Source organism: Populus nigra, chromosome 5 (assembly GCF_951802175.1).
Source record: "Populus nigra chromosome 5, ddPopNigr1.1, whole genome shotgun sequence".
NCBI classification, from domain to species: Eukaryota; Viridiplantae; Streptophyta; class Magnoliopsida; order Malpighiales; family Salicaceae; genus Populus; species Populus nigra.
In genome coordinates this window covers 20,905,372-20,931,550 of record NC_084856.1, presented here as the reverse complement: position 1 = coordinate 20,931,550, position 26,179 = coordinate 20,905,372, and the positions used below count along the sequence as shown (strand labels likewise).

Sequence of the window (26,179 nt, the reverse complement as noted above, 5' to 3'; positions counted from 1 at the left end):
GTCCAATTTCAAAATATATTGTTTTTTTTTAATGATTAAAAAAAATTAAAGAAATGATTAACAAACAAAGCAAAAAACAATCAAAAAATAAAATTAAATTTGATATAAAATTAAATGAAATAAAATAATAGGGAATAAAATTAAAAAATAAAAAAAATAACAATCAAAATATTAATGACCAAACTGGATACAAAAATTAAATGAAATCAAATGATGAAAAATAAAATTGATAAACAAAATTAAATTTAAAAAGTATTAAAAGCAAAACAAATATTAATTAAAAAAATAATGATCAAAATTGATATAAATATAAATTGATATTACATATTTAATTTCTGAAAGGACATATATGAAATCTGAGACACTAAAAAAAACAGAAAAAGGAGAAAAAAATAGTTTGTCAAAGCTGTATCATTAATTTTTTTTATAACACACATTGTATATTTGCTCTTGAATTAATATGATAATAATTAATGAATTCTTGTGAAAAATTTGTGTTATTTTTAATAGCTAATTCAATGGTTTTTTCATGAAAGAATAAATTTATTATTATATTGTAGCAATACAGAGCGCAATGAATCTAAGTCTTCAATTATTTTTTTAATTTTAATTTTAATCTAATCTAATCTAATCTAATCTATATTTCTTTTGCAACATATTCTGTTTTTAAAGGAAATGATAGAAAGTCAAGTCATTAGCCATTGGGCTTCAAATAAAAGTAAAATGGTCTATTACCTAATGGGTTCCTTTCATAAATGGTTCTGGCAAAGCTTGAACCCAAGAAGACAAGACACCCAGAATTGAGAAAGAGATACGGAGTTGAGTGGAAAAGCTTTCATCTTCGGCTTCGAAGGAGGAGAGGAACAGTTTTGTTTATTTTTTATATTGAAACTCAGCATCCATGCTCCCATCAACCAAAACAAGAAAAGAAAAGAGGAAAGCTAGAAATAAAACTTATAGCTCAACTGGATAGAGAGACTAATACTGCCTGCCCAGAGGAAAAAAAACACAAGTTGAGAGATAAAAAAGAGAAGTACCTGAAGGAAATGATTGAGCTGTTGCTGGGAGCCACAGAATAGAGTACCTATGTACTCTATAGCTACCGAGATGAAGTCTTGGCTTCATTGATTTACCAACTTCTTTTCTTTTTTCTTCCTTGCTCAAATCTCCTTCATCTCCATGGTAGACTTTTTCTTTCCATCCTGTCCAGTCTTGCACTACACGATATTAAGAGATAAATTTGTGAAAGCATACATAATGATTCAATAAGCAGGGCAAGAGATCATAAATTTTAAAAAAAAATGTTAGCTAACAAGATAATCCTCCAATACTGGTTATATTGTACTACATTTACAGAGCATAATTTTTGACAAAAGCCTCTCTATTGCAACCCTGCCATTTAATAGAACATAAAGTTTTCTGATACAGTAACACAAAAATCGTATTAAAATATGCATGCCAGGTCAGCTGAAAAGACCGTACAAATACATCAGATTTCTCCCCTATAACCACCAGACCTGAAATAATCCCTCCTGGAGTTAGCAAGTTGCTGGCTTCTCTGATGCTCCAACTTGGGGCAATCACGGATACGGTGACCGAGACCACCACAATAAGCACACCCTTTAACTCCACTTGCAGTAGTAATTGTGCCTCCATCTTCCATTGGATCATTTAACTCAGCCAAAACAGGAGGAATCCTCTACTTCGCTTCTTGCAAGAGGTGTTTCAGATCAAGAAGTGTAGTCTCACTCTGGTTTTTTTTTTTAGTTTAACGTGGATGTCCGGGCCAGCTTGCGCGTACCTCGACTAATTTCACGGGTCCTAAAGTTAACGACCATGTAAGCCTCCAGTGGCAATCATATGAACAACCACGTGGCTCGAACCTGAAAGCACAGAGAGAGCAAACCTCTTGATCCCAAGCTTTTACCACTGGGTCACCACCTAAATGGTTCTCACTCTGATTTTTGTTTATAAAGTTCGTTGCGATTCCAGTCTTACCACATCTTCCTGTTCGCCCAATCCTATATACATAGTTTTCAATTTCGGCAGGCATGTCATAGTTAATTACGTGTTGAATGTCAGGAAAATCCAAGCCTTTTGAGGCGACATCAGTTGCAACCAAGACATCTTTCTTGCCGGCTTTAAATGATGAAATCGCATATTCTCTCTCTTCCTGGTCTTTGCCTCCATGAATGGCAACAGCCTCTACTCCCTTCAGGAGGAGATACTGATGAATGCCATCCACATCAGCCTTGTTCTCACAGAATACCAATACAGGAGGTGGTGTCTTCTGTAGGCACTCAAGAAGGTAAACAATCTTTGCCTCCTGTTTTACATACTTAACCTCCTGAATCACATCAAGGTTTGCTGCCCCGGCTCTTCCCACATTAACAGTGACAGGCTTCACAAGAGCACTTCTAGCAAAATTCTGAATTTTGGTGGGCATGGTGGCAACTTTATCTGAGATGAGTAATGTCAGCAGAACTAAGAAAGGATAATAAAAAATACTTAATGATAAGGGGGCCTGGAAAAGAGAGGAAATATATGGCAGAGGCTTAGTTTGGTATCAAATCTATACGGATGCATATAGAAAATAGAGACCCTCTCAACAAGATAAAAGTAAGAGTCCATAACTATCACAATAACAAGAGAACAAAAGTCATTAATCTAAAACGATACTGTATCACAAAATAAATGGTGCTTACCTGCAGTTGTCCGGGCTCATTTTCTTCTTTGCTAGCATGTCCTTCAACTTTCCATGAGTTGCAACTACAATGTGCACACCCTTCTTTACAACCTCCAACTGTTACCTCATATCTACTCCACCAATACATAGTAATGGCCTCAGTTCTGGATACCCAGACTCTCTCATCGGAATAAAAAATTGTTCCACAACCTCATAAGTTTTCTGACAAGTTCTCTTGATGGGCAGACTATCAAACCAACAGGGCCTTCTCCAGGCATGATGGGCATCATAATCTCCTCCTGTAAAGCAATCATAATCAGTGGAAGCACAAAAACTAGAGTCTTACCAGATCCTGTAAAGGCAATCCCAATCATATCCCTTCCTGGTAAGATAACAGGAAGACCTTGCACCTGAATAGGAGTAGGTTGCACGATCCCTTTGGCTTTTAGCATTTTCAAAATAGGCTAGAGAAACCTCATATCTTTAAAATTCTTAATCGGTGGAGGAATTTTTTCACCATCAACTATTATATGCCACTGTTTTCAAATTGCATCACATTCCTTTCCGGACATTCTCCTGATTGGAAGCGGCGGCTTCCATCCTGTCAACAATGGCTCCGTCTATGTGATTCCCTTGGCCAATTCACGAACTGACATGAGTGTTTTTTTATCAGATAGATGCTCTATCATTTCTTTTTCTTGTTGCACAATCTGCTCCGTCTGACTAATTTCAGGTTGGTCACGCTTGAGCTGAGACGCTTTGACCAGGAGACTGGGTTTGGCTTCTGCAAGTTTAGATTTTTCAAGTTCATCCTCTAAAGCAGAGGAACCCCCCGTTCTCTGAAGAATCATTTGAGCTGCCAATGCTCGACGCTTCACCACAGGAACATACTGCACATAGTTATCCTCTTCCTCCATACTCTTTACGCTCATTCTTTTACCTGTAAGATTATTTTACAGGTAGTATTCAATACATGAAGTGAGTGATTTACCATAGGCAAGTAAGAGACAAGAAGAAGCTGGGCATACCTTCGATTTCTTCTCTTCCTTTTGATGAACAACAACCAGCAGCTTCTCAGTTGCTTCTCTTTCGCGTAGAATGAAACGGCGGAGAAGAATCTTAACGTAACAAGGGGTGTGTAGGATATGTTTGGTATTAGTTGAAAAGTATAAGGGTATTTTTGTCAAAAAAATCATTAAACAGAAAAAGTGAAAAACCACTCCATTTTCCATGTTTATTTTTCCATTTTTCTTGGAAAAATTGAGGATTGCTTTCATCTTCTGATTCGAAGGAGGTGAGGAACAAACAGTCAGAGATACCGCAGATTTTTAACCTCACAATGATGATGTTCACGCGGAAAAGCGCTTTTAGAGGTTTTCAACAACAACAAGTGGAAATGGGTATTCTTCTTCCTCCTGATTTCCCTTCTTTCTTATTCTCCAATCATCACCACTTAAACACTTCTACTTGTACTAAGAAACCTTCTTTGCCTCAAAACAATGGTGGGTTTGTTAGTAATAACAGCAATGACATTGGTATTGATGATGCCATGGCTTCATTCTATCGCATGATCCACATGAACCCTAGGCCTTCTTTTGTGGAATTGGGCAAATTCTTAGGGTCCATTGCCAAAAAGAAACAGTATTCTACTGTTGTATCCTTGTGCAATCAAATGGATTTGTTCGGAGTTGCCCACAATGATTATACTCTAAATATATTGATTAACTCTCTTTGTCGCTTGAGCCATATTCATTTTGCTGTCTCTGTCTTGAGTAAGATGTTCAAACTGGGTATTCAACCTGATTCTGTCACATTCACTACACTCATTAACGGGCTCTGCAATGAGGGGAGGATTAAAGAAGCAGTAGAGTTGTTTAATGAGATGGCTGGTAGGGATGCCATGCCAAATACAGTGACCTTCACTATTTTGGTTGATGTACTCTGCAAAAAAGGAATGGTTTCAGAAGCTCGGTGTGTCTTTGAAACAATGACTGAAAAAGGTGTAGAGCCAAATATTTACACTTACAATGCTTTGATGAATGGGTACTGTTTACGGCTCGAAATGAATGAGGCCAGCAAGGTGTTTGAAATCATGGTTGGCAAGGGTTGTGCACCTAGTGTACATAGTTACAGCATCTTGATCAATGGATACTGCAAGAGTAGAAGGATAGATGAGGCAAAAGCATTACTTGCTCAAATGTCTGAAAAGGAATTGATCCCTAATACTGTCACTTACAACACTCTTATGCAAGGTCTATGCCATGAAAGTAGTCTTCTAGAAGCGCAAGAGCTATTCAAGAAGATGTGTTCTTCTGGCATGCTTCCAAATTTGAGGACTTACTCGATTTTGCTAGATGGCTTATGCAAACATGGACATTTGGAGGAGGCTTTAAAATTGCTCACGTCAATGCAAGAGAGGAAATTAGAACCTGATATAGTCCTTTATAATATTCTTATTCAAGGCATGTTTATTGCTGGGAAGCTTGAAGTTGCAAAGGAACTATTTTCCAAGCTTTTTGCTAATGGAATAAGACCTTCTGTACGGACATACAATATCATGATTAAGGGACTGCTTAAAGAAGGGCTGTCAGATGAAGCATACAAATTGTTTCGAAAAATGGAAGATGATGGCTTCTTGCCGGACAGTTGTTCTTATAATGTTATCATTCAAGGATTTCTTCAAAATCAGGACCCGTCAACTGCTATACAACTTATTGATGAAATGGTTGGTAGGAGATTCTCGGCGGATTCGTCTACATTTAAGATGTTATTGGATCTGGAATCTCATGATGAAATCATAAGCCGATTTATGCGTGAAAGCTCTCAAATTAGAAAAATGAAGTGAAGATTTTCTATTCAAGTGCTGTTGTAGGTTGCTGTACCTCTTTTGAGTTATCACACCACTCAAGTCTTCTACTTTATTGTTTGACTTATAACACCTTCATTCACATAAAGATCGGTCCTTTTAGTTCTGCCATTCATTATCTGTACCACAGCAAACACATAGTTTTTTTCAAATCCCTTCATTTTTTTTATTATCAGAAATTCCATGGTTGGTTAGTGAATGGTCTGTAACATTTTTGGTGATTTCCAGGGATCTGTTTTTGGCAATAGATCTCACCTTGCATTGTGTGTTGACTTGAATCTATGTGTACAAACTACTAGGTGTACACTAACCAGTCTTGTTTTCCTTTAGGTGATGGATTTTCCAGCTTAAATTAGTTATTTCAAGTTTTGAATTTGGACATAACATTGTGACCTCTACTAATCCTAACGAATGAATGATTCAAAGAATTGAACTTGACGTTTCTCTTTATCTTGTGCAATTGCCCAAGTTACAACAGGTTTTATTGGAGCTGATTTGGATGCGTTGTTCAGAAGGCTGGTAATGTTTTTGTAGAGAGAATTGGTTAGCAGGGAGTCTCATCTATCCAGAGAATCTACAGTTTTAGAACACATGGAGGATACTACAGTTTTAACAGTTTTCTTGAAGTTGGGGGGAACTCTACTGCACAAGTTCAAGTTCTTTTATGCATATTAAGCGGTCATTTGCCTAGTACTGGAATTCAGTTTTTTATTTCCAGAGTCTGCAAATTGTTTATGTTGATGGCTTCTTGTATCTATAATATACACTAGCAAAAAAGCCAAAGCCCTGCTTCTCATTTCTTTGTATCAATTAATGCCTGTTGGGTGCTCAACCGCCCAGTTCTCAGTCTCAGCCTCAATTGATACTTGTTGGTGCTGTACAAGGAGGCTTGTCTCTCCACCCCACGTGTAATACAGATTGCTTTAACTCATTTAAGCTTTGTTGCTGCTCTATTCTTCTTGGCTAGATAAGCTGAGTCCTCTACTAATCCTAACAAAGGAATGATTAAAAGAAATGAAGTAGAGGGTTCTCTTAATCTTGTTCTATTATCCAAGTTACAACAGGTTTTCTTGGAGCTCATATAGAGAGGTTTGGTAATGTTTTTGTAGAGAGAATTGGTTAGCATCTCATTAGAGAATCTACAGTTTTAAAACTCTATTATTATTATCATTGCAACTATTATTATCATAAAAAACTACTACCTTCATTAGAATTATTATGATTATTATTAGAATTATTATTGGTTTCTTCTTTTTCTTTATTATTATTATTATTATTATTTATTATTATTATCACTACCACTATTATTGTTATTGTTGTTATCACTATTATTATTATAAATATTATTATTTCCACTATTATTGTCATAATAAACTATTATTATAACCACCATTATTAACATTATCATCACTATTATTAGTATTATTAATAATATTGTTGGTATCGTTATTATTATGAAAAAAAATATAAGCTTGATTTGAAAAATAAAATTAAAAACCATAAAAACTTTGATAAAAGGATAAAAAAACAAATAAAAAATCCAAAGAATAAAAACCAAACTGAAATAAATATTATTAGTATTAAAAAAATCATAAATTTGATTTGAATGATAAAATTAAAAACTATGAAAGATTTGATAAAAGAGCCAAGGAAAGAAAAAAGGAGGATGAAATTGCAAGAAACAAATAAAATCTACAAGCCATTTAAAAAAAAATCAAAAAAGTAGGGATCAATTTCGAGAGATGAAAAACTTGAGGATAAAATTGAAAAAACTTTTCCAATTTAAAATGATTTTTTTAAATAAATCAGGGATTGAATCTAAAAAGAAAAGAAATTCAAGAGCTGCTATGTTTTTTTCCATGGACAACATGAAAACCGAGGCATATGAAAGAGAAATGAAAGGGAAAAAATTTAAACCGGTGCAAAACCAGACATCATCATCGTACATATGCCGTCTAAAAATGAAAAGAACATTGAGATGCATCCGATGACATGATGAATTTTTTTTTCACCATTGTAGTCATCCACATATCCGACTGAAGGAAGCGAACTAGCTTTTAGCTACTTTTTTTTTATGCATAAAAAGAAAACATCATCGCAAGACCAAATAACTATCGCTAAAAAACCATCCTGAAATGACAAAATGACCTTTGCAAAGATGCTTTAAAGATTTTCCTTACAAGGGTGATAGAGTCATTGTACCTTTTTTTTAAAAAAAAAGGTGTAAAATCAACAACGTTTCTAGCCATAATTAAGTTAAAAATTGCTTTTAAATGCATTATAGTAAATTCATTATATAAAAAGTTTATGAAAGGACAAAATTAATCTCAACAATTAAAAGAATGACAAAATAAATCAGTGGAAAATAACAATTTACCCCTACAAGCCAATTATAATGGTTTTTTTTTAGGGACAAGAACCTAATTCCACTATTATAATTCATTGTAAATCAAGTCTAATATCCAATGTTTTTTCCATACATTTTAACTTTTTTTTAAAAATGTTTTAAAATTTATTTTAAACAACTTCAAGCTATGTTTTAACCAGATTAAGAATTGATTTACCCAGTTAACCCAATTTTTTTCAACAACTATCGTCCAATTTAATTTAAAACTCAACTCTAGCTCCACTTGAACAGGGTACTGATCCACTGTATTCAACCGAGTTTAACAGCAGAAATCTCAACAACCCCTTATTCGGGCGGGTCCAGTTCATTTCCAAAGGTCATGCAATCCAGCCATTCAGGTCCCACCAAGTCAGCTACCGGTCCATCTTAGAATGGTCATGGGTCCCATTCCTCACACACCTTAGAAATGGTTAAAAAAGTCATATTTCTTTCATTCCATGGCAGCAAGGTACAGTTGTTGCTTTCCTGTGTGCAAGCAACTTCCTTACTAAGTTGTATGTCTCTTCATGTCATTAGCATTTCCCTGTCTTAATCTTTCCTTATAATAAGCAAGCAAAAGTCTTTTGAGAACAATTTGAGACTTTAAATTACGGGGAAGCAGATAATGAAGTAACTAAAAGGTCACACTTTCACAACTGTTTGGTTCTTGGCTTTATCAAGAAACCTTAACTTCTCTTTGCAGTGCAGTTCTCTAACAATACGAAGGTGCAATATACAATTGGGTCATCTGGGTTGTCTCTGTTTTAACCAGGGCTCAATTGGAAGGCCTGAATTTTGAATATCTAGCCTTTCTCTGGGTGTTTTAATCAAAAGATTGGTACTTGTCTTCTCTTTTAAGAGTTTAGATTTTGAATGTGGAGGCAAGAATGATGCTGTGTTTATAATCTTCTCTTGGTTTTGCCCTTATGATCGGCATTTGCACAATTTGACTTGGTTTGCATGTGCCTTTGATTCTGATAGTTTCTGTTTGCTGTCATTTTTTAGGCTGATCATAATTTAAGAACAGAAATGGAAGTCATTTTAGTGGATTTTTGCTCGATTTATTTGTGGCTGAGACTTGGAATGGATGATACGAGTTGCTATCTAGAGTGTGGCCAGCCTTTTCTTTTTTAATTATTTTCCCTGTCCGTTGTTCTGTTTGGATTCTGCTTATATGCTGATATAAATTTTCTCTAGGGCATGTGAATCATCAGTTTAGTTAAGAGGGTATCACCGATTCTGATCAAATGCATATAAAACTAATCACTGACTAGAAATCTTGTATAATCTGATGTTTAAACATAAATACTGGTTTTAGCCCAAGGAAGAGAAGTAATTTTAATGATTAGAAGCTATCAGTTTCATGACCAGCGCAGCTTAAAAGAATGGTTGAGAATCGAAAAAACTAGGTTTGCATTTTATGGCATCTGAATGAAATTGTGTAAACCATATGATGATTTTGTGATATATTTTATAGTTCATGAGGGTGCTGTTGTCTTTAGTTTTTGCTTGTATGTGCACATCTGCCTGCACATGGAAATTCAGTCGTTTAATCATTTACTTAAAGTTTCTGTTGTATAATTATGTTTCAGCTACTAGCTACCATCTGGAGATTTAATATTAGATGCAAGCTGTACTTTCCTTACTAATCGTAGCTGCATTGTTGTTAGGATGGATACAATCAGAAAGGATAATTGGGATGACGAATACTCCATCATCGGGGACAAGGGTGAGATTGGGTTCATTGATTTTGAGGATGACAAATCTGTCTGCAACTATGATCCTGCCACTGAAGGACCAATCGTTATATCTATCCCATTTCCCTTTGTGCGAGGGAAGCCGCAGACCATTCTTGTTGGTGAAATTTCAAAATGTGCGATTACAATAGCAAACACCACAAGTGATCCCGTGGAGCTTTGGGGAGTTAGGATATTCTGCTCAAATCCTGCAGACTCATTTACTTTGTCTTTGAAAGAACCTCCATCTGCAAACTCGAATGCAGAAAAATTATATGGTTTCTTGGAGGGATATTCCCTCGAGGACAGAGTACTTCAGCCGCATGATACACTTACTGTTTGGTTATCTTGCAAACCAAAGGAAATGGGGTTGCACACATCTGTGGTATATTTTGATGCAGGTGATGATAGGATTGAACGCGTTGTTTTTCTTTTGGCTGAAGACAGTGTCTCCCGTTCTCTGGCTCCCAACAGACCATTTTCAAAAACACCAAGAAGAAAACAATTTGTAGTTGATGAGCACGTGGTTTCCCCGTGTCCTGCCAGGGCAACAACTCATGGATTTAAGTATAAGCTTCCTCAATTTCCAATACCCAGTAATCTCAGAGAGTTATTGCAGAATAAGCAAGTCCCTGATGTTATCATGGAAGATTTGAGTATGGGGACCTATGCTGCATTCTTCAATATATTGGTTGTAATGGAAGAGCTACATCTAGAGGTAATATAAATGATTTGCAATTTCAGGAATGTACAAATACTCAATGTCTTTAGGGTCTAACATTTGTCATATATTTTCAGGAAGAAATGAGGTGCCATAACATGGAGTGTGTTAACATGAGAAGGAAGGGGTCTCAATTTTTGGCTCTCGAGGTCCCTGGGCTGGCTGAACGAAGGCCTTCACTTGTGAATGGTGATCATGTTTTTGTGAAGCTTGAAAATGCACCTGACAGCAATGCATATCAGGTTTGTTCCTATTTTGGAAGAAAGATCTATCTCATAGAAGTATGCATACATGCAAAATGAATATTGGCTGTTCATGGAAGGATGCAAATTGGATCACCACATATAAGAAGGGCATCAATATGGGTTACAGAATAGTTGCATAAATAATAGATTATACATCAAACAACACAAGGTAAATAACTCAATATGACGTACAAATTTGCATCCGGTGCATGTGATGCCCTTCTGAACTGTGAAAAAGTTCTGAATTTATTGTAGTTATCATTGTAGTGAGTCATTTTATTCTTGCAAGTAACTCTTTTGGGGAGGGTGAGTTGGCTAGTTGATGTGTAACTTGAGAGCTAGGTTATTTAAGCTTGAGAATTACAGAGTGCTTTTTAGCAGGAAGCTTTGAGCCTGATTTAGTTCTCCTTTTTTTAAAGTTATTCAAAATTGCAAGTTATAGAAAATGTTAATTTGGCAATTCATTTTATACACCTTTAATGAGATTCCATTATTAATTTCTTAGATATGCGTTTACCAGACACTCAAGAACCCATTGCTTCAAATAATACTTTGCTGTTCAATGTGAATTATTTAATAGATAATTACCTGCTAGCTTCATCTAGTGTGCTGGAATACCTAGCTGAAAAGGTTTTCTTGCAATCGAAATAGAATGTCAGAGGATGGGGTACTTCTTTTACCATTAATGAGGTGAATGATGGTGATAAAATGATTGCTATCATCCATGTTTGAGCTTAGAACTTCCCCCTTTCTTGGTAAAGTATCAATGATGCATAAAAGAAGAACCATGAGAAGGAAGTTATTTTATCCAATTGTTCTATATGGATTCAATAAGATCTGCATCTTGCACAACATTCGGCTATTGCATTGGTCAAAGAACATATTTGGGAAGAAAAATCTATTGATAGTCACCAAAATATTTAGTAACAATGAGTCAAGGATGTGATGAATAGTTTCCCTGCCCTTCATGTTGCTTTGTGGAGTAAAGTTGTTTTCGTAGTGTCATAATGACAAGAGAAAATTGGCCGTGACAGATCAAGGTGGCAGAGGAAGTTGCAAGTTTGAATCCTTCTTTCCCCAAACTATTAAACTATAAAAAAAGGAGGTACGAAGATAGCATGCCTCGAATAACATCTTGCCCAAAATATATACAGAATTTGCCCTATCTATTTCATTCTGTGTATATTTATCTCATGCTTTAACTTATCCTGTGACACTTGTAACTGAACTAACAGGCCAGCCTCACCCTATCAATCTTTATGATGGAATGAGCCTATAGACACCTCCTTAAAGTGATTTTTCCCCTATCAGGGCTGGTTCTAATTTCTTCAATGGGAGGAAGAGGGTTTGATTTTCTCTTGGCAATTGGCATGCCCGATTTTGAAAAACCAGTCTTTTGTCTATTTCATTGCATTTAAAATAGTATTACCTTTCTGTTTCAGGGATGCATTTACCGAGTTGAGGCTGATGAAGTGCTTTTGAAATTTTCCAACAATCTTCTTACCCATCACCGGAATGGAAACTTATATAATATTCGATTTACATATAATAGGGTGAATATGAGGAGGTTGTATCAAGCTGTGCAAGCAGCAGAGGGCTTAGAGCATGATCTTCTATTTCCATCTGAATCAACCAAAAGGAGACTGATCAAGACACCTGGTTTCGTGCCTTTTAATAATAGTCTCAATCAGGAGCAGATACATTCTGTTGAGATGATCCTTGGCTGTGAAGGTGCTCCTCCCTATGTCATTTATGGGCCTCCAGGTACTGGTAAAACAATGACCTTGGTGGAAGCAATGTTGCAAATATATGCAACAAGAAAGAATGATCGAATTCTTGTGTGTGCTGCTTCGAACAGTGCAGCAGATTACATATTAGAAAAACTCATTAGCAATGATGTTGCTAAAGTCAAAGAGAATCAGATCTTTAGGCTAAACGCAAGTAGCCGTTCTTATGAAGACGTTCACCCTGATCATATCCGCTTTTGCTATTTTGACGAATCCATTTTCAAATGTCCTCCTCTCAGGGCCTTGGTACAATACAGGATCATTATTTCTACGTATATGAGTTCATCCCTACTGTACGCAGAAGGTGTCAGCAGTGGCCATTTCTCTCATATCTTCTTAGATGAATCTGGCCAGGCTTCAGAACCAGAAAGCATGGTTCCTATAGCTAACTTTTGCAGCAGGGAAACTGTGATTGTTCTAGCAGGTGACCCACAGCAACTAGGTCCTGTCATATATTCCAAAGATGCTAAGGCTTTTGGGTTGGGAAAATCTTATCTTGAAAGGCTGTTTGAATGTGAACCTTACAGAAATGGTGATGAAGGTTTTGTAATAAAATTAGTGAGGAATTATCGATGTCATGCAGCAATTCTAGACCTGCCATCAAAACTTTTCTATAAAGGGGAGTTGCTTGCATGTAAAGAAGATACCTCTTCCTCCATTAGTTCTATTGTGGATTTTCTTCCTAATAAAGAATTTCCTGTTTTATTCTTTGGAATTCAAGGCTTCGACGAGAGAGAAAGAAACAATCCTTCATGGTTTAACAGAATCGAGGCCAGCAAGGTTGTTGAAGTTATCAACAAGCTCAGAGCAAGTGGAGATCTAGATGAGGCAGATATAGGAGTAATAACACCTTATCGGCAGCAGGTCCTGAAGATCAAAAAGGTACTTGAAAATTGGGAATTGTCGGATGTTAAGGTTGGGAGTGTTGAACAGTTTCAGGGACAGGAGAGAGAGGTCATTATCGTATCTACAGTAAGGTCAACTATAAAGCACAATGACTTTGACAGAACTTACCGTCTGGGGTTTCTTAGTAACCCAAAGAGATTTAATGTTGCAATTACCCGAGCCAGATCCTTGCTTATCATTGTTGGGAATCCACACATAGTCAGCCAGGTACTTACACTTCTCCATTCATAGTTTCAATCCAACTCATTTTTATCCACCTTTTCTGGTTCAAGCTCCTTTCTGCTAAGGAATGCAACTATGAACTTTCCAATCATATCTCTTGACCTCTCATTTTACCTTGCTGCCACAGTTTCGTGTCATTGTGTCAATCTTTTCTTCTGGGTTGTTGCAAAGCATGTCCAGAGGCTCAAATTAGTTCATCATGTTTGATATGGAATATGCATGTTGCATGCTGTTTGCAGCATTTATGCGATATTGATATCTGGGTTACTCACATGTAGTCGAACACGACACATGTAAGCAACACACAGAGACGAGCATGCTCTTTATCTACTATTAGTCAAACATGCTTGGAACTTGTTCATGTAGTTACTAAAACCATCTTCTTCTTTTTTCTTCTTTATTTTGGAGCTTGTAATGTTAGCAAATTAAATGGCAACTGAATTCTTCGTTTTGAAGGATCCTTACTGGGAAAAGCTTTTGTGGTTTTGTGCCGACAATAACTCCTACAAGGGCTGCCCTCTACCTGAAAGGCAATCCTCTGCATGTGAAGAGCCTATCCCGAAAAGAAATTCAACTAGTGAATTAGAGAACTCATGCCATTCAAGAGTCAGGGAATGGTTTCAATTACTTGATGAAGAGGTTCCACAGATTACACAGATTGTCTCCGACGCAGCTGAGGGGTCTGGCTGCCGGAAATAAACTTGCTCAGACTTCCTTTTTCATATTATGTTTTCTTAGATTTAAGCATACATATATTTCTGCAGTACGGCTTTTCATGGAATTCACGAACTTATATTTTAGGGGACAAGTGAGATGCATATTGCAATTTGCCTATCATGACTATTACAATAACCATATTGCAACGATACAGAAAAGACCCTTTTTGTAATAATATAGTAAAGGATGTTTACAGATTTTTCTGTCATATTCATTTAGCCACCTTTCTCATCAGCTTTACTTGCCTCCTTGTCTGATAAAAAATGCAAACTGCATGATATGCATGGATTTCAAAATGGCTGTAGCAACTTACTGTGGAGAAACACCACAATGGCATAAAGTCCACAGAATGTCTCTGTTTTTGCCGACTTCTATCGCTATAGCTCCTTGTATCAAAAAATTTTATGGCCTGTTTCAAAGTTGGCAACAAATAATGATTTGAAAGAAATAAACTTGGGATTCACTAATCTCCATGCTTACCATACCCAATCCAAGGCTACAGCTAATAAAAAAATCATTGAATTGTTCAACCTGTGTTTTTATGAAAATTTAAATGTTTTATTTTTAAATAAATTTTTTAATATTTTTAAATCGTTTTGATATTCTGATAAATACTTTGAAAAATAATTACTATTACATTCTCAAACATCCAATTTAATTTAGAACTCACCTAATTTGGTTTAGATTTCATTTCAAACATTTAAAAAAAGCTGATCGAATTAAATTTTATTGTCGAGATCAAATAAGAGGTAATTTAATATTATAATAATGATTACTTTTTAAAATAATTTTAATTAATATTTTTTTTTTATTTTTTAAAATTTATTTTTAATATTAATATATCAAAATAATTAAAAATATCAAAAAATTAATTAAAAAAATATGTTTTCACGAAAATAAACAACGCAAAAACTTGGATCGCATGCACAATAATGATAGATGTGCCGCAGTGAAAAGGTAGGAGATGACATGATGTGAAATGCAAAACAATCCCACATCGAATCAACATAAGATATAGGGCAAGGCATGGAGTATAAATAAGAAGCCCTTCACAACGAGGTACATACTTACCTGGACGGGGTCAATGGGCGATCAATAAGGTCTATGGCCTAGGTCAGTGACATCCATTGCACTGAGGATGGGTGCTGGCTTAAGGTCTCTCCAAGTGGGAGATCCTACGTCAAAATTTGTGGTAGAGGGGGCTGCGCAAGCCGCGGCCCCTGTCCAATTCTAGTATGTAAAATTGTCTCGTTTAATGGTTAGTGGGCGATATGAATTTGTATGGTCTCTTCCTGTTACCACGCTAGGTAAAAACTAACCGAGGTTCAAGAAGCGAACAAAATGTCCTTCTTGAGGGGGTAGCTGCTGCTGCCCGCTTGGCACCAAGATGCCCGAGTGCGCCATGGCACGTCTCTGACCTTTCTGGTTAGCTTGCCCACCGTTTCTCCCGGACTGGGACTGACTTTCTCGGACAGATATGATGATTGCATATAGAAAGATCAGGGTTCGCCCATTTTCCAACTTTTTCAGCTTGGCCAATCTGGCAGAGAAGGAGCGGCTGCCGCGAATTGATGGTTATATTACTTTATTAATTTCCGATGAGGTCATCCAAGCTTAAGAAATTTTGAGTCCCCAATCATTCTCTGGGGAAAAGTCCTCAAGGCATCCGAGAGAACTCTTTAAGAAATGGGGGAAAAGAAACTATAGCATGACACTTGTGTGGCTTATAGGCCATGGAGAAGTACATCTTAAAAAATAGATGTTGGCAGTTCATACCAGCAAACAATCTTCAAAAAAAGCACTTCAGCAGTATTTAGCCTTCCTCATTTGATACCCAAAAGGTAACAGTGGCAAGAAATTAATATAGGATCTTCAGCTCTGCCTCCGGAAACACAATGATGAGAGGTTGGGGATTCAGTTTGTATACAAAACCAGACCCATAGTCCATTGAGGAAGAAATTTGGTGGTGTCAAGATATTCATTAGTTTTGAACACTTAACCACAAATGACTCCATAAAATTCTTACTGCCTTGATTTTCAAGAAGTATTACCTTTCTTCATCTAGTTCTTTCCCCCTTTTTTGTTTATTTATTCGATAACATTACTCTCCAGTTCTAGCACACTCATCAAGGGCCAGTCAGCTTTGAGGGAGGGTGAGTTGGGATGTGATTATCATGTATCCCATATCCAAAAAAAGAAAACGAGCTGTCAGATAGTGCCTATAAAACCCCAAGCAACTAATCTTACAAAGCACGCAGCCGCGTGGTGATCACAGAGCGAACTATTCTTTCGCCTTTTACTAAAGAATACCGTGTGCTCTCCGCAAACAGCGGCATACGCTAATTTTTTGAGGGTGTTCTTCTTTTGAAGGGGAGCCCTAGCAATTCTAGTCCTAAGCCTTCCTGGTCATATGTGGTTTGAGTTCTTAGGAAGATCTTACCGATAAATCTTCTCTTCATGTAAGAAAAAGATTATTAAACTGCTTAATGTATATTTAGCGTTGAAATCTAGTTTCATAATATTGCTTGTACATCGTGCCCGTGGTTGTATTATCTGTTGGAGCCCTTGTGATCTTCTAAGAGAATTGATAAAGGAATGCCATTTCATAATACTGAGAAAGTGTGTTGGTGCTATGCTGTATTGTGAAAGAAGAATCGTCTCAAGTTCTTTGTTACTTGCATACGTACGATAACATGAGCCCATTTTTGGTGCAACATCGTGTGGTTTTTTCATTCAAAATGGTAGCTGCGACTTACAATGGAGAACCTTCACAATGGCATGAATTCCACCAAAATGCCTCTTTTGCTCTGCTCTGTTACCTTGTTGTGATGGCTCAGAACTTTTTAGCAGATCTCAATCTTTTCAATGTTTGTTGCAGAAGATGACAGGATGAGTATGGTTAATATATAGGAAATCCCCACATCGAGAAAGCATGAGATGCAAGGCAAGGCATGGGAATATAAATAAGAAGCTCAAAGCAACGAGAGACATACTTACCTGGACGGGGTCAATGGGCATTCAAGAAGGTCCATGGCCTAGGTCAGTGACGTCCATTGCACTTGGAATGGGTGCTGGCTTAAGGTCTCCCCATGTTGGGAGAGCCTACATCATAATTTGTGATAGAGGGGGCTGCGCAAGTCGCGGCCCCTGTCCAATCCTAGTAAACACTTTGCAAGAAGCCCACCTTTCAAAATAAATAACGTACCAAGGGACACCATGAGTTAATAATGGAAGTAATGTTTTTGCCTCGTCGTAATGGAAGCAAAACAACTTGGAGATGGTGAACATTCCTGGCTTAACAAGCAGCAGAAACAAATATCATGCTTAGCGGAGTTGGGTTCAAAACACAAAGCCAACTACAGATTATAATGGTGTTTGAAAGTAAACAGACAAATCATTGTTTAACCAAGCAGTGAAGTAAGCAACGGGTATGAATTAGCATTAAGAAGACAATAGACTTTCCAGAAATTAGTTTCCAAGCATTTTCTGGCTAATACCCTATTGCAGCAGCAGCTGATCAAGGCACATGAAAACAACTAATTAAGAATTGGAGAAAAAGAAGAACTATGTGTAGTCTCAGATTTCTTGGCTTTAAGTCAATGGGGATGAGTCCTTGAATAAGAGTTGACAGTACATACAAGCAAACCTTCATTTAAAGAAAGCAGTTCCCTTTGCTTCATCGCTTGATAGTTGATTCATATATAAATGGTTAGCGGGAACAAGAAATCACTAGAAGGATCTTCTGCGATGGCCGGAAAGAAAAAAAAATTGAATGTGTAAACCAAGATCCATAAGAGTCCTTTCCCTTTTCTTTTTCAACCGGGGAATGTTTTTTCCCCCTCTATGACGCCTAAGAGGTTGCTGAGGTTCATATCTAGTTTTAAACACTGATCAGACACTCTTCAATTCCGCCAGTAGTTTGATTTTCATGGTATCTTTCCTTTTTGTCTGGTTTTTGTTTTCAACAAATGGTCTGATTGTCTCATTGCTTGTGGGCACGCAAGGACAGAATTATAAGACAACCCATATCGGAGCAATACGAAATAACCCGTGAGCAAGTGCCTATAAAAATGGAGCAGACAGCGAGGAATGAGCACGCAGCCGCGCGGTGAGCACAAAGCGAACTATTCTTTCGCCTTTTACTAAAGAATACCGTGTGCGCGCCGCAATCAGCGGCATACGCTTATTTTTGGAGGGTTCTTTTCCTTGTGAGAAGTACCCTAACTGAACAGTTTAAAGTTTTGCTTCTCTTAAATAAATTATCTTAGAAATATTGTCTTATTTGTCGGTAATTACCCTAAATTCTTGTATTTTTATCCAAATTGGGTGGGTGTTCAAAATTTTTGGGTCATTAGCTCGTCGTCCTGTCGACACTCGAGTCCAAGCCTTTGCGGTCACCAGACCTCAGTTTAAGTGCTGAAGGGGGGATAGAACTTAACTCAATAGTATCTCGAGAAAAGATAACGTTTAAGCAAGGAATGTGTTTATAAATAAGAAGCTCGTTTAAGTGCTGAAGGGGGGATAGAACTTAACTCAAGACTCAATAGTAACTCGAGAAAAGATAACGTTTAAGCAAGGAATGTGTTTATAAATAAGAAGCTCGAAGCAACGTGCTCCATACTTATCTGGACGGGTCGATGGGCGAAAGAAAGGTCCATGGCTTAGGTCAGTGACATTCATTGCACTGAGGGTGGGTGCTGGCTTAAGGTCTCCCCAAGTGGGAGATCCCGTGTCAAAATTTGTGGTAGAGGGGGCTGCGGAAGCCGCAGCCTCTGTCCAATTCTAGTTAAATTTTTCTTGGAACTCCAACTTGGAAGTCCGATTCTAAATTCCAAGTTCATATACTAATATGGAGCGTTAGATAATCTCCTTGCAAGGCGATTTTTTGTACAATTTTAATTGTAATTATAGTTTTGATTGTTTACATATTTTTCTCATATATACATTTGGATAGGTTACTAAAACTGTTATATTCGGTGTTGATTTTGGTTTCATTTCATAAAGCTTTTATATTCAGTGTTAATTTTGGTTTTGCAAGAATCAAAGAAAGATGAGACAAGAGAAAAAAAACGTAACAAACATATTTGAGTGAAAAACTTATATTTGAGTGAAACACGTGAAAGAGTGGGTGAAGAATATATATCTTTGGTAAACTAACCAAATTTTAGATTTAAATATGTAGGAGGGAAGCAACAATATAGCACCACAGAGAGGAGAAAATAAAATCGTAACTCAATTACGTGTTATCAATCAACGAATATATCAAATGACCAGTGAATTTGAGATAGGTTAGAGAGAAATCATGTTAATGATCATAGTAGGGTTCAAATTAGGCATGAACATAGGGAATTTAATGTTAGGATGATTATTAGGGGAGATAACACTAATATGGATAAGTTTGTGATTGATAATGTGGATAAGTTTGTGATTGATAATGTGGACATGAGTGATGTTGATTTTGAAGATGTGTTAGTGAAACATGGGGAACATTTTGGACAACAGCAGAATTGTGAGTTTATAGGGAAAAGATATGGTGATAATTTTGGCCCAATAAAAAATTATAGGTACTAGAACCATAATGTTGAGTTAGATGGAGATTTGGATATAATTAAGTTGAAAATACTAGCTTTTCAAGGAAAGAATGATTCTCAAGTTTATTTAGAATTGGAGAAGAAGGTGGAGTTGATTTTTTAGGGTCACAATTATTCGGAGCCCAAGAAAGTCAAACTTGTTGTGATTGCTTTTATTGAATATGTCATTGTGTGGTGGGATCACTTAGCGACAAACTATATGATGAATTATAAGATGTAAGTTGATACTTAAGATGAGATGAAATCCTTTCTAAAAAGAAGATTTGTGCCTAGCTATTATTATATAGAATTGTATAAAAGGTTATAGAGTTTGAATCAAGGTACAAATAGTGTTGATGAGTACTTCGTAGAGATGACACTTGCTATGATTCAAGTTAATGTTGAGGAGAATTGGGAGGCTACTATAGATAGATTCATGAATGGCCTTAATCATGATATAACTCATATTGTGATGTTGCATCATTATGTGGAGTATGGGGAGATGGTGCATATGGTCGTGAAGATGGAGAAACAACTTAAACCAAAGGGTGGCATTCATCAAAGCCAACCATCATGCCCTTCAAAACCCTGGAAACCCAATTGGAAGGCTAAAATTGGAGGTTGTCCATCACAACAGAAGGAGGAGGGCTAGGCCGAATACCATAGGGAGAATAATATCACTCCTACTTCTCGTAACCGTGACATATTAAATGCTTTCATTGTCCGGATTTTAGTCATGTTGCTTCACAGTGTCGAAACAAAAGAGTTATGGTTATGAAATCTAATAATGAGGTTGAGATCGATGGAGAGGATGAAAAGGAGAAGATGCCACCATTAAAGGATGCTAATGATGTTTATGTTGATTATCTGGTTGAGGGAAAGGTATTTGTGGTGAGGAGTGTGCTAAGTAGTAGTTTCATACGCTGTAAAATTTTCTCCTACCAGTAACAACATTAAAACGAAGTAGTAGGGAGAAGAGACAAACATGGTTTGAAAAACAAGAGCATACATTGAACTTCAATGTCGAAGAGCTACCTGTACAAAGATCCGTTTGTGGCTCTGTTAGTGGGGAATCGAAGAGGGGATATAGTAGTTTCAGACCATCTATAATTTTCTCCCACCAATGTTAGGATTAAAACGCGGCACTAGGGGGAAGATACAAACCTAGTCTAAAAATAAGAGCTGACATCAATTTCAACGTATCAGAGCTCTCTCTACATAAATCTATTTGTGACTCTGCTAGTGGCGAATCCAAAAAAACATGTAGTATTTTCATTCCATCTACAATTTTCTCCCACCAATGTCAGCATCAAAATACAGTAGTAGGGAGAAGAGACAAACCTAGACTTAAAAATAAGAAGAAGACTGAAACTTCAACATAGCAGAGCTCCTCTATATGTGTCTATTTGCTGCATTGTTAGTGAGGAATCGAAGAGGAGATAAGGAGTTTCAGATTTATCAGGTTCTCCTCCTTCAGTAGAGACAACGTGTGATTCTACGCGTCGACAATGGCAGTTCTGAGTGATTATACACGCTATTGGGATTACCTCGCAGCCTTGGAAGGTTTTCAATAGTCCTTAGACAACCACAACAACCTTGGAGGGTTGATTCCCAACCCCAAACCATTTATTTGATAAATTGTTAGTTTTTAGGAAAAATTATTAATTGTGCGTATGGTTTTGGGACTGTTTAATGATGATTTATGATCAATTGAGCTGTTAGGATAGATATTATCAATTTGTTTTTAATGCATATGGCTAAGTCTCTCAAAAATACATTACATATGCATATTTTCTTATTTACATCTTGTCCCCTTACCAGACTAACGCTGAATAATAAGTTTTCTAGTGGCCGTAATACTAGATGATAACTCCTATTCCTTTGGTTTCATTGATAAAGGGCAAGAATTCCTTATTCTTTCCACCCATACTCTCTTATGTTAATCCTACTCCAAGATGACGATCACCTCGACGCCACACACATGTGACACTATTATTATTTTAATTATAATTAGTATTACCACTATTTATTATTATTATTATTATTATTATTATTATCACCCCCATTACTATCATAATAAACTATTATTATTACCACCATTATTAATATTATCATCACTATTAGTAGTATTATTAATAAGATTGTTAGTATCATTATAATTACTACTACTACTACTATGACAAAAATTATAAACTTGATTTGAAGGATAAAATTAAAAACCATAAAAACTTTGATAAAAGGGCAAAGTAAACAAATAAAAAAAATCAAAAGAAGGACCATAATAATAATAAAAAATTATAACTATTGAAAATAATCATAAATTTGATTTGAATAATAAAATTAAAAACTATAAAAACTTTGATATAAAAGCCAAGGGAGAAAAAAAGAATGTGGATGAAATCACAAGAAATAAATAAAATCTATAAGCCATCTAAAAAAATTAAAAAGAGTGGGGATCAAATTTGAGAGATGAAAAATTTGAGGAGAAAATTGAAAAAACTTTCCAATTTGAATTGATTTTTCCAAATAAAACAGGGATTGAATCTGAAAAGAAAAGTTCAAGGGCTGCTATGTTTTTTCCATGGATAACACGAAAACCAAGGCATAGGAGAGAGAAATGAAGGTGAAAAAAGAAAATCAAACTGCCGCCAAACCGGACATCATTATCATACATGCGCTACACAGGAAGGAAGAGAACATCAAAATGCATCTAATAGCATGATGAAATATTTTTTTTCCACCACCGCAATTATCCACACACCCGTCTGATGTTAGTGGAATGGCTGATGCATGTTCTGCATTTATCAACAACTTTTTGTTTTTTTATATTTGTCAAACACCTGAACCAAACAACTATTGATAAAAAACTATCATGAAATGATGAGTTAGCCTCTGCAAAGATGCTTTGAGGATTTTTCTTTCAAGAACGATAAAATCATTGCATTATTCTAAAAAAAAGGTAAAAAACCAACAATGCCAATTGCCATAGTTAAGTTTTAAAAAAATTTTAGGGTAATAAAGTAAATCCATTATACAAAAAAGTTTATGAATGAAAATACTAATCTACCCCTACAAGCCAATTATAATGGTTTTTTTAAGGGCAAGAACGTAATTCAACTATTGCAATATAAGTAAATCATATCTAATATGAAGTGTTTTTCTCAAGAGAATTAGCTTTTTTTTAATTGTTTTTAAATTTATTTTAAACAGCTTCAAACTATGTTTTAACTAGATTGAGAATTGATTTACTCAGTTAACCCAGTTTCACAACAAGATAAACGCTCATCGAATTTAATTTAAAACCCAACTGAGCCTCCTCCAGTTCAACAGGTTACTGATCCACTGATTCAACCGAGTTTAACAGCAGTAATCTTTACAGCCCTTTCTTCGGGTGGGTACAGTCCATTTCCAAAGGTCATGCAATCCAGCCATTCAGGTCCCACCAAGTCAGCTACTAGTCCATCTTACAATGGTTATGGGTCCCATTCCTTACGTACCTTAGAAATGGTTAAAAAAGTCATATTCTTTCATTCCATTGCAGCAAGGCAAAGTTTTTGACTTGTTGTGGGCAAGCAACTTCCTTACTAAGTTGTATGTCTCTTCATGTCATTAGCATTTCCCTGTCTTAATCTTTCCTTATAATAAGCAAAGCAAAAGTCTTTTGAGAACAATTTGAGACTTTTTAAATTACAGGGAAGCAGATAATGAAGTAACTAAAGGATCACACTTTCACAACTGTTTGGTTCTTGGCTTTATCAAGAAACCTTAACTTCTCTTTGCAGTGCAGTTCTCTAACAATACGAAGTTGCAATATACAATTGGGTCATCTGGGTTGTCTCTGTTTTAACCAGGGCTCAATTGGAAGGCCTGAATTTTGAATATCTAGCCTTTCTCGGGGTGTTTTAATCAAAAGATTGGTACTTGTCTTCTCTTTTAAGAGTTTAGATTTTGAATGTGTAGGCAAGAATGATGCTGTTTTTATAATCTTCTCTTGTTGTTGCCCTTGTGATCGGCATTTGCACAATTTTGAATGTGTAGGCAATGGGGATGAGTCCATAAATAAGAGTTGACAGTACATAAAAGCAAACCTTCATTTAAAGAAAGCAGTTCCTGTAGCTTCATCGCTTGATAGTTGATTCATATATAAATGGTTAGAAAGGAACAAGAAATCACTAGATGGTTAAACAATGATGCCCGGAAAGCATAAAGAATTTGGATGTGTAAACCAAGATCCATAAGAGTCCTTTCCCTTTTCTTTTTCAACTGGGGAATGTTTTTCTCCCTCTATGATCCCTAAGAGTTCGCTGAAGTTCATATCTAGTTTTAAACACTGATCAGACATTCTTCAATTCCGCCAGTAGTTTGATTTTCATGAAATCATTCTTTTTGTCTGGTTTTTGTTTTCATCAAATGGTCTGATTGTCTCATTGCTTGTGGGCATTCAGGGACAGAATTATAAGACAACCCATATCGGAGCAATACGAAATAACCCGTGAGCAAGTGCCTATAAAAATGGAGCAGACAGGGAGAAGAAAGCACGCAGCCGCGCGGTGAGCACAAAGCGAACTATTCTTTCGCCTTTTACTAAAGAATACCGTGTGCGCGCCGCAATCAGCGGCATACGCTTATTTTTGGAGGGTTCTTTTCCTTGGGGGAAGTACCCTAACTGAACAGTTCAAAGTTTTGCTTCTCTTCTACCATTATAATAATCGTAGAAATATTGTCCGAGTCCGGTATTTGGGTTCGATTCTAGATGAACTTCTAATTTGTGAGCGTCTTTATAGTGTGTCCGAGTCTTCTCTCCTCGTGCTGTCATTACTCCCGTCAAATCCTTTGCAGAGTCACCAGACCTCAGCTTTTTAAGCTTTGGAGGGGATAAAACTCAACTCGATACTCATATAGTAAGTGATCTATCTATGTTGATTCCATCATTTTTTCTGTTCCGGTACATTAACTAAAAGCTTAAGATTTAAATGGGCTCATCCATATATAATAATCATTATTATACATTTTTTTATTTACCTCAGTTCTCGAAATGCCCTTTATATAATATACTCCCTCACTCTTCTGGTATAACATAATTTATCGATGGGAAATATATTTGGATAACAAGTTCCTGCTTTTAGATTCCATCTTTTACTATCAGAGTAAAAGCCTTGAAATCTGATCACTTGACAAAAAAGGAGAGCAGTGATCTACAAGTATTTTTTCAGTCCTTAATCCTTAGCTCTGCAACTGCATATCAGTATCTGACGTAATAAGCAACATTTGGTATGCCATTATTTTGTGTCTGAACAAGTTTTATGGCATTGTAATCTGCTGTCAGACATTTCTTGGTACTGTCAAATACGCATAGGTATGTATTTCTTCTTAGTATAAATTAGATTCTATTCACTGTATTAATAACAATGAGCTGCTGGCTCTTTTTCTTTCAAGGTGAACAGCATTTTCTCCTTGGTAATTTCTGATAGGTTATTGTTCTTTCTTTTTTTTTTCCTTTTGTTCCAAGTCAGATTATCATCAATTGTCACAAGATTGGGGATGATGCATTGATCAAGGTCTCGATACAAAGCTTCGGAGGAACCTGCCCAAATTCTCTCACCAAATCAACCTTTGAAGCTCATTTTTGGGAACAGATACCTGGGATGGAAATGCTTTACTTACAACCTTCACTAATTCTAGATTTTGATTCTCTACCATACAATCAATCAGTTTTGTAGGCATCAACATATCTCTACTCGGTATTAAATATAACTCATTGGACTAGAGAAAATGCGTGTGCAGGTGCATTGAGAATGCAGTGAAGCGTTGTACGCTCACCTTTACAATCCCACACAGAGAAAAGACAACGTTTAAGCAAGGAATGTGTCTATAAATAAGAAGCTCGAAGCAACATGTTCCATACTTACCTGGACGGGGTCTATGGGCGATCAAGAAGTTTCATTGCCTATGTCAGTGACGTCCATTGCACTGGGGATGGGTGCTGGCTTAAGGTCTCTTCAAGTGGGAGATCCCACGTCAAAATTTGTGGCAGAGGGGGCTGCGCAAGCCGCGGCCCCTGTTCAATTCTATCTCAAGATTTCTTGTAATTCCAACTTGGAAGTCCGATTCTAAATTCGAAGTTCATATATTACTAATATGGAGCATCGGTTAGATAATTTCCTTGCAAGGTGATGGGAGGAGTGCCAAGGGTTTTGAAAATATAGCCATAGAAAGAATCGAATATTGGGGGCATAGGTTAGATGATTCCTTGCAAGGGCAAGAGTTTTGAAAATATAGCCATAGAAAGAAGCTTGCCCGAGGTGTTATTTGTAACACGGCTAATCTTCATCTAGTC

General features: G+C 36.4%; 2 protein-coding genes, 1 long non-coding RNA gene, 7 other non-coding genes and 1 pseudogene across 12 annotated transcripts; 10 read left to right on the top strand and 1 right to left on the bottom strand.

Annotated features, from left to right (window-relative positions):
* Positions 1 to 1,261: 1,261 nt before the first annotated feature.
* Positions 1,262 to 3,692, bottom strand: LOC133695155 (DEAD-box ATP-dependent RNA helicase 35-like; annotated as a pseudogene).
* Positions 3,693 to 3,910: 218 nt separating this feature from the next.
* On the top strand, positions 3,911 to 6,483 carry LOC133695154 (pentatricopeptide repeat-containing protein At3g22470, mitochondrial-like). 3 transcript variants are annotated; one of them, XM_062117001.1, is made up of 2 exons: positions 3,911 to 5,554; positions 6,031 to 6,483. In XM_062117001.1, exon 1 carries the CDS (start codon positions 4,026 to 4,028, stop codon positions 5,529 to 5,531), a length of 1,506 nt encoding a protein of 501 aa, XP_061972985.1. In that variant the 5' UTR covers positions 3,911 to 4,025; the 3' UTR covers positions 5,532 to 5,554; positions 6,031 to 6,483. The 3 variants fall into 3 exon arrangements, with proteins under 3 accessions (XP_061972985.1, XP_061972984.1, XP_061972983.1); XM_062117000.1 differs by having other exon boundaries at positions 6,022 to 6,483; XM_062116999.1 differs by having other exon boundaries at positions 5,781 to 6,483.
* A 1,925-nt stretch (positions 6,484 to 8,408) lies between these two features.
* On the top strand, positions 8,409 to 14,480 carry LOC133694083 (probable RNA helicase SDE3). The gene is made up of 5 exons (XM_062115509.1): positions 8,409 to 8,776; positions 9,609 to 10,392; positions 10,473 to 10,637; positions 12,083 to 13,540; positions 14,012 to 14,480. Exons 2-5 carry the CDS (start codon positions 9,610 to 9,612, stop codon positions 14,252 to 14,254), a joined length of 2,649 nt encoding a protein of 882 aa, XP_061971493.1. The 5' UTR covers positions 8,409 to 8,776; position 9,609; the 3' UTR covers positions 14,255 to 14,480.
* An 855-nt stretch (positions 14,481 to 15,335) lies between these two features.
* Positions 15,336 to 15,495, top strand: LOC133695558 (U1 spliceosomal RNA). Its single transcript, XR_009842498.1, has one exon. It is a non-coding gene; the product is annotated as a U1 spliceosomal RNA (small nuclear RNA).
* Positions 15,496 to 16,528: 1,033 nt separating this feature from the next.
* LOC133695535 (U5 spliceosomal RNA) lies at positions 16,529 to 16,645 on the top strand. The gene has a single exon (XR_009842485.1). It is a non-coding gene; the product is annotated as a U5 spliceosomal RNA (small nuclear RNA).
* A 616-nt stretch (positions 16,646 to 17,261) lies between these two features.
* LOC133695514 (U1 spliceosomal RNA) lies at positions 17,262 to 17,422 on the top strand. The gene has a single exon (XR_009842465.1). It is a non-coding gene; the product is annotated as a U1 spliceosomal RNA (small nuclear RNA).
* A 949-nt stretch (positions 17,423 to 18,371) lies between these two features.
* On the top strand, positions 18,372 to 18,489 carry LOC133695532 (U5 spliceosomal RNA). Its single transcript, XR_009842482.1, has one exon. It is a non-coding gene; the product is annotated as a U5 spliceosomal RNA (small nuclear RNA).
* A 400-nt stretch (positions 18,490 to 18,889) lies between these two features.
* LOC133695516 (U1 spliceosomal RNA) lies at positions 18,890 to 19,047 on the top strand. Its single transcript, XR_009842467.1, has one exon. It is a non-coding gene; the product is annotated as a U1 spliceosomal RNA (small nuclear RNA).
* A 5,105-nt stretch (positions 19,048 to 24,152) lies between these two features.
* On the top strand, positions 24,153 to 26,000 carry LOC133694543 (uncharacterized). The gene is made up of 2 exons (XR_009842305.1): positions 24,153 to 25,198; positions 25,356 to 26,000. It is a non-coding gene; the product is annotated as an uncharacterized LOC133694543 (long non-coding RNA).
* LOC133695533 (U5 spliceosomal RNA) lies at positions 24,384 to 24,499 on the top strand. Its single transcript, XR_009842483.1, has one exon. It is a non-coding gene; the product is annotated as a U5 spliceosomal RNA (small nuclear RNA).
* LOC133695515 (U1 spliceosomal RNA) lies at positions 25,744 to 25,903 on the top strand. Its single transcript, XR_009842466.1, has one exon. It is a non-coding gene; the product is annotated as a U1 spliceosomal RNA (small nuclear RNA).
* Positions 26,001 to 26,179: the final 179 nt, after the last annotated feature.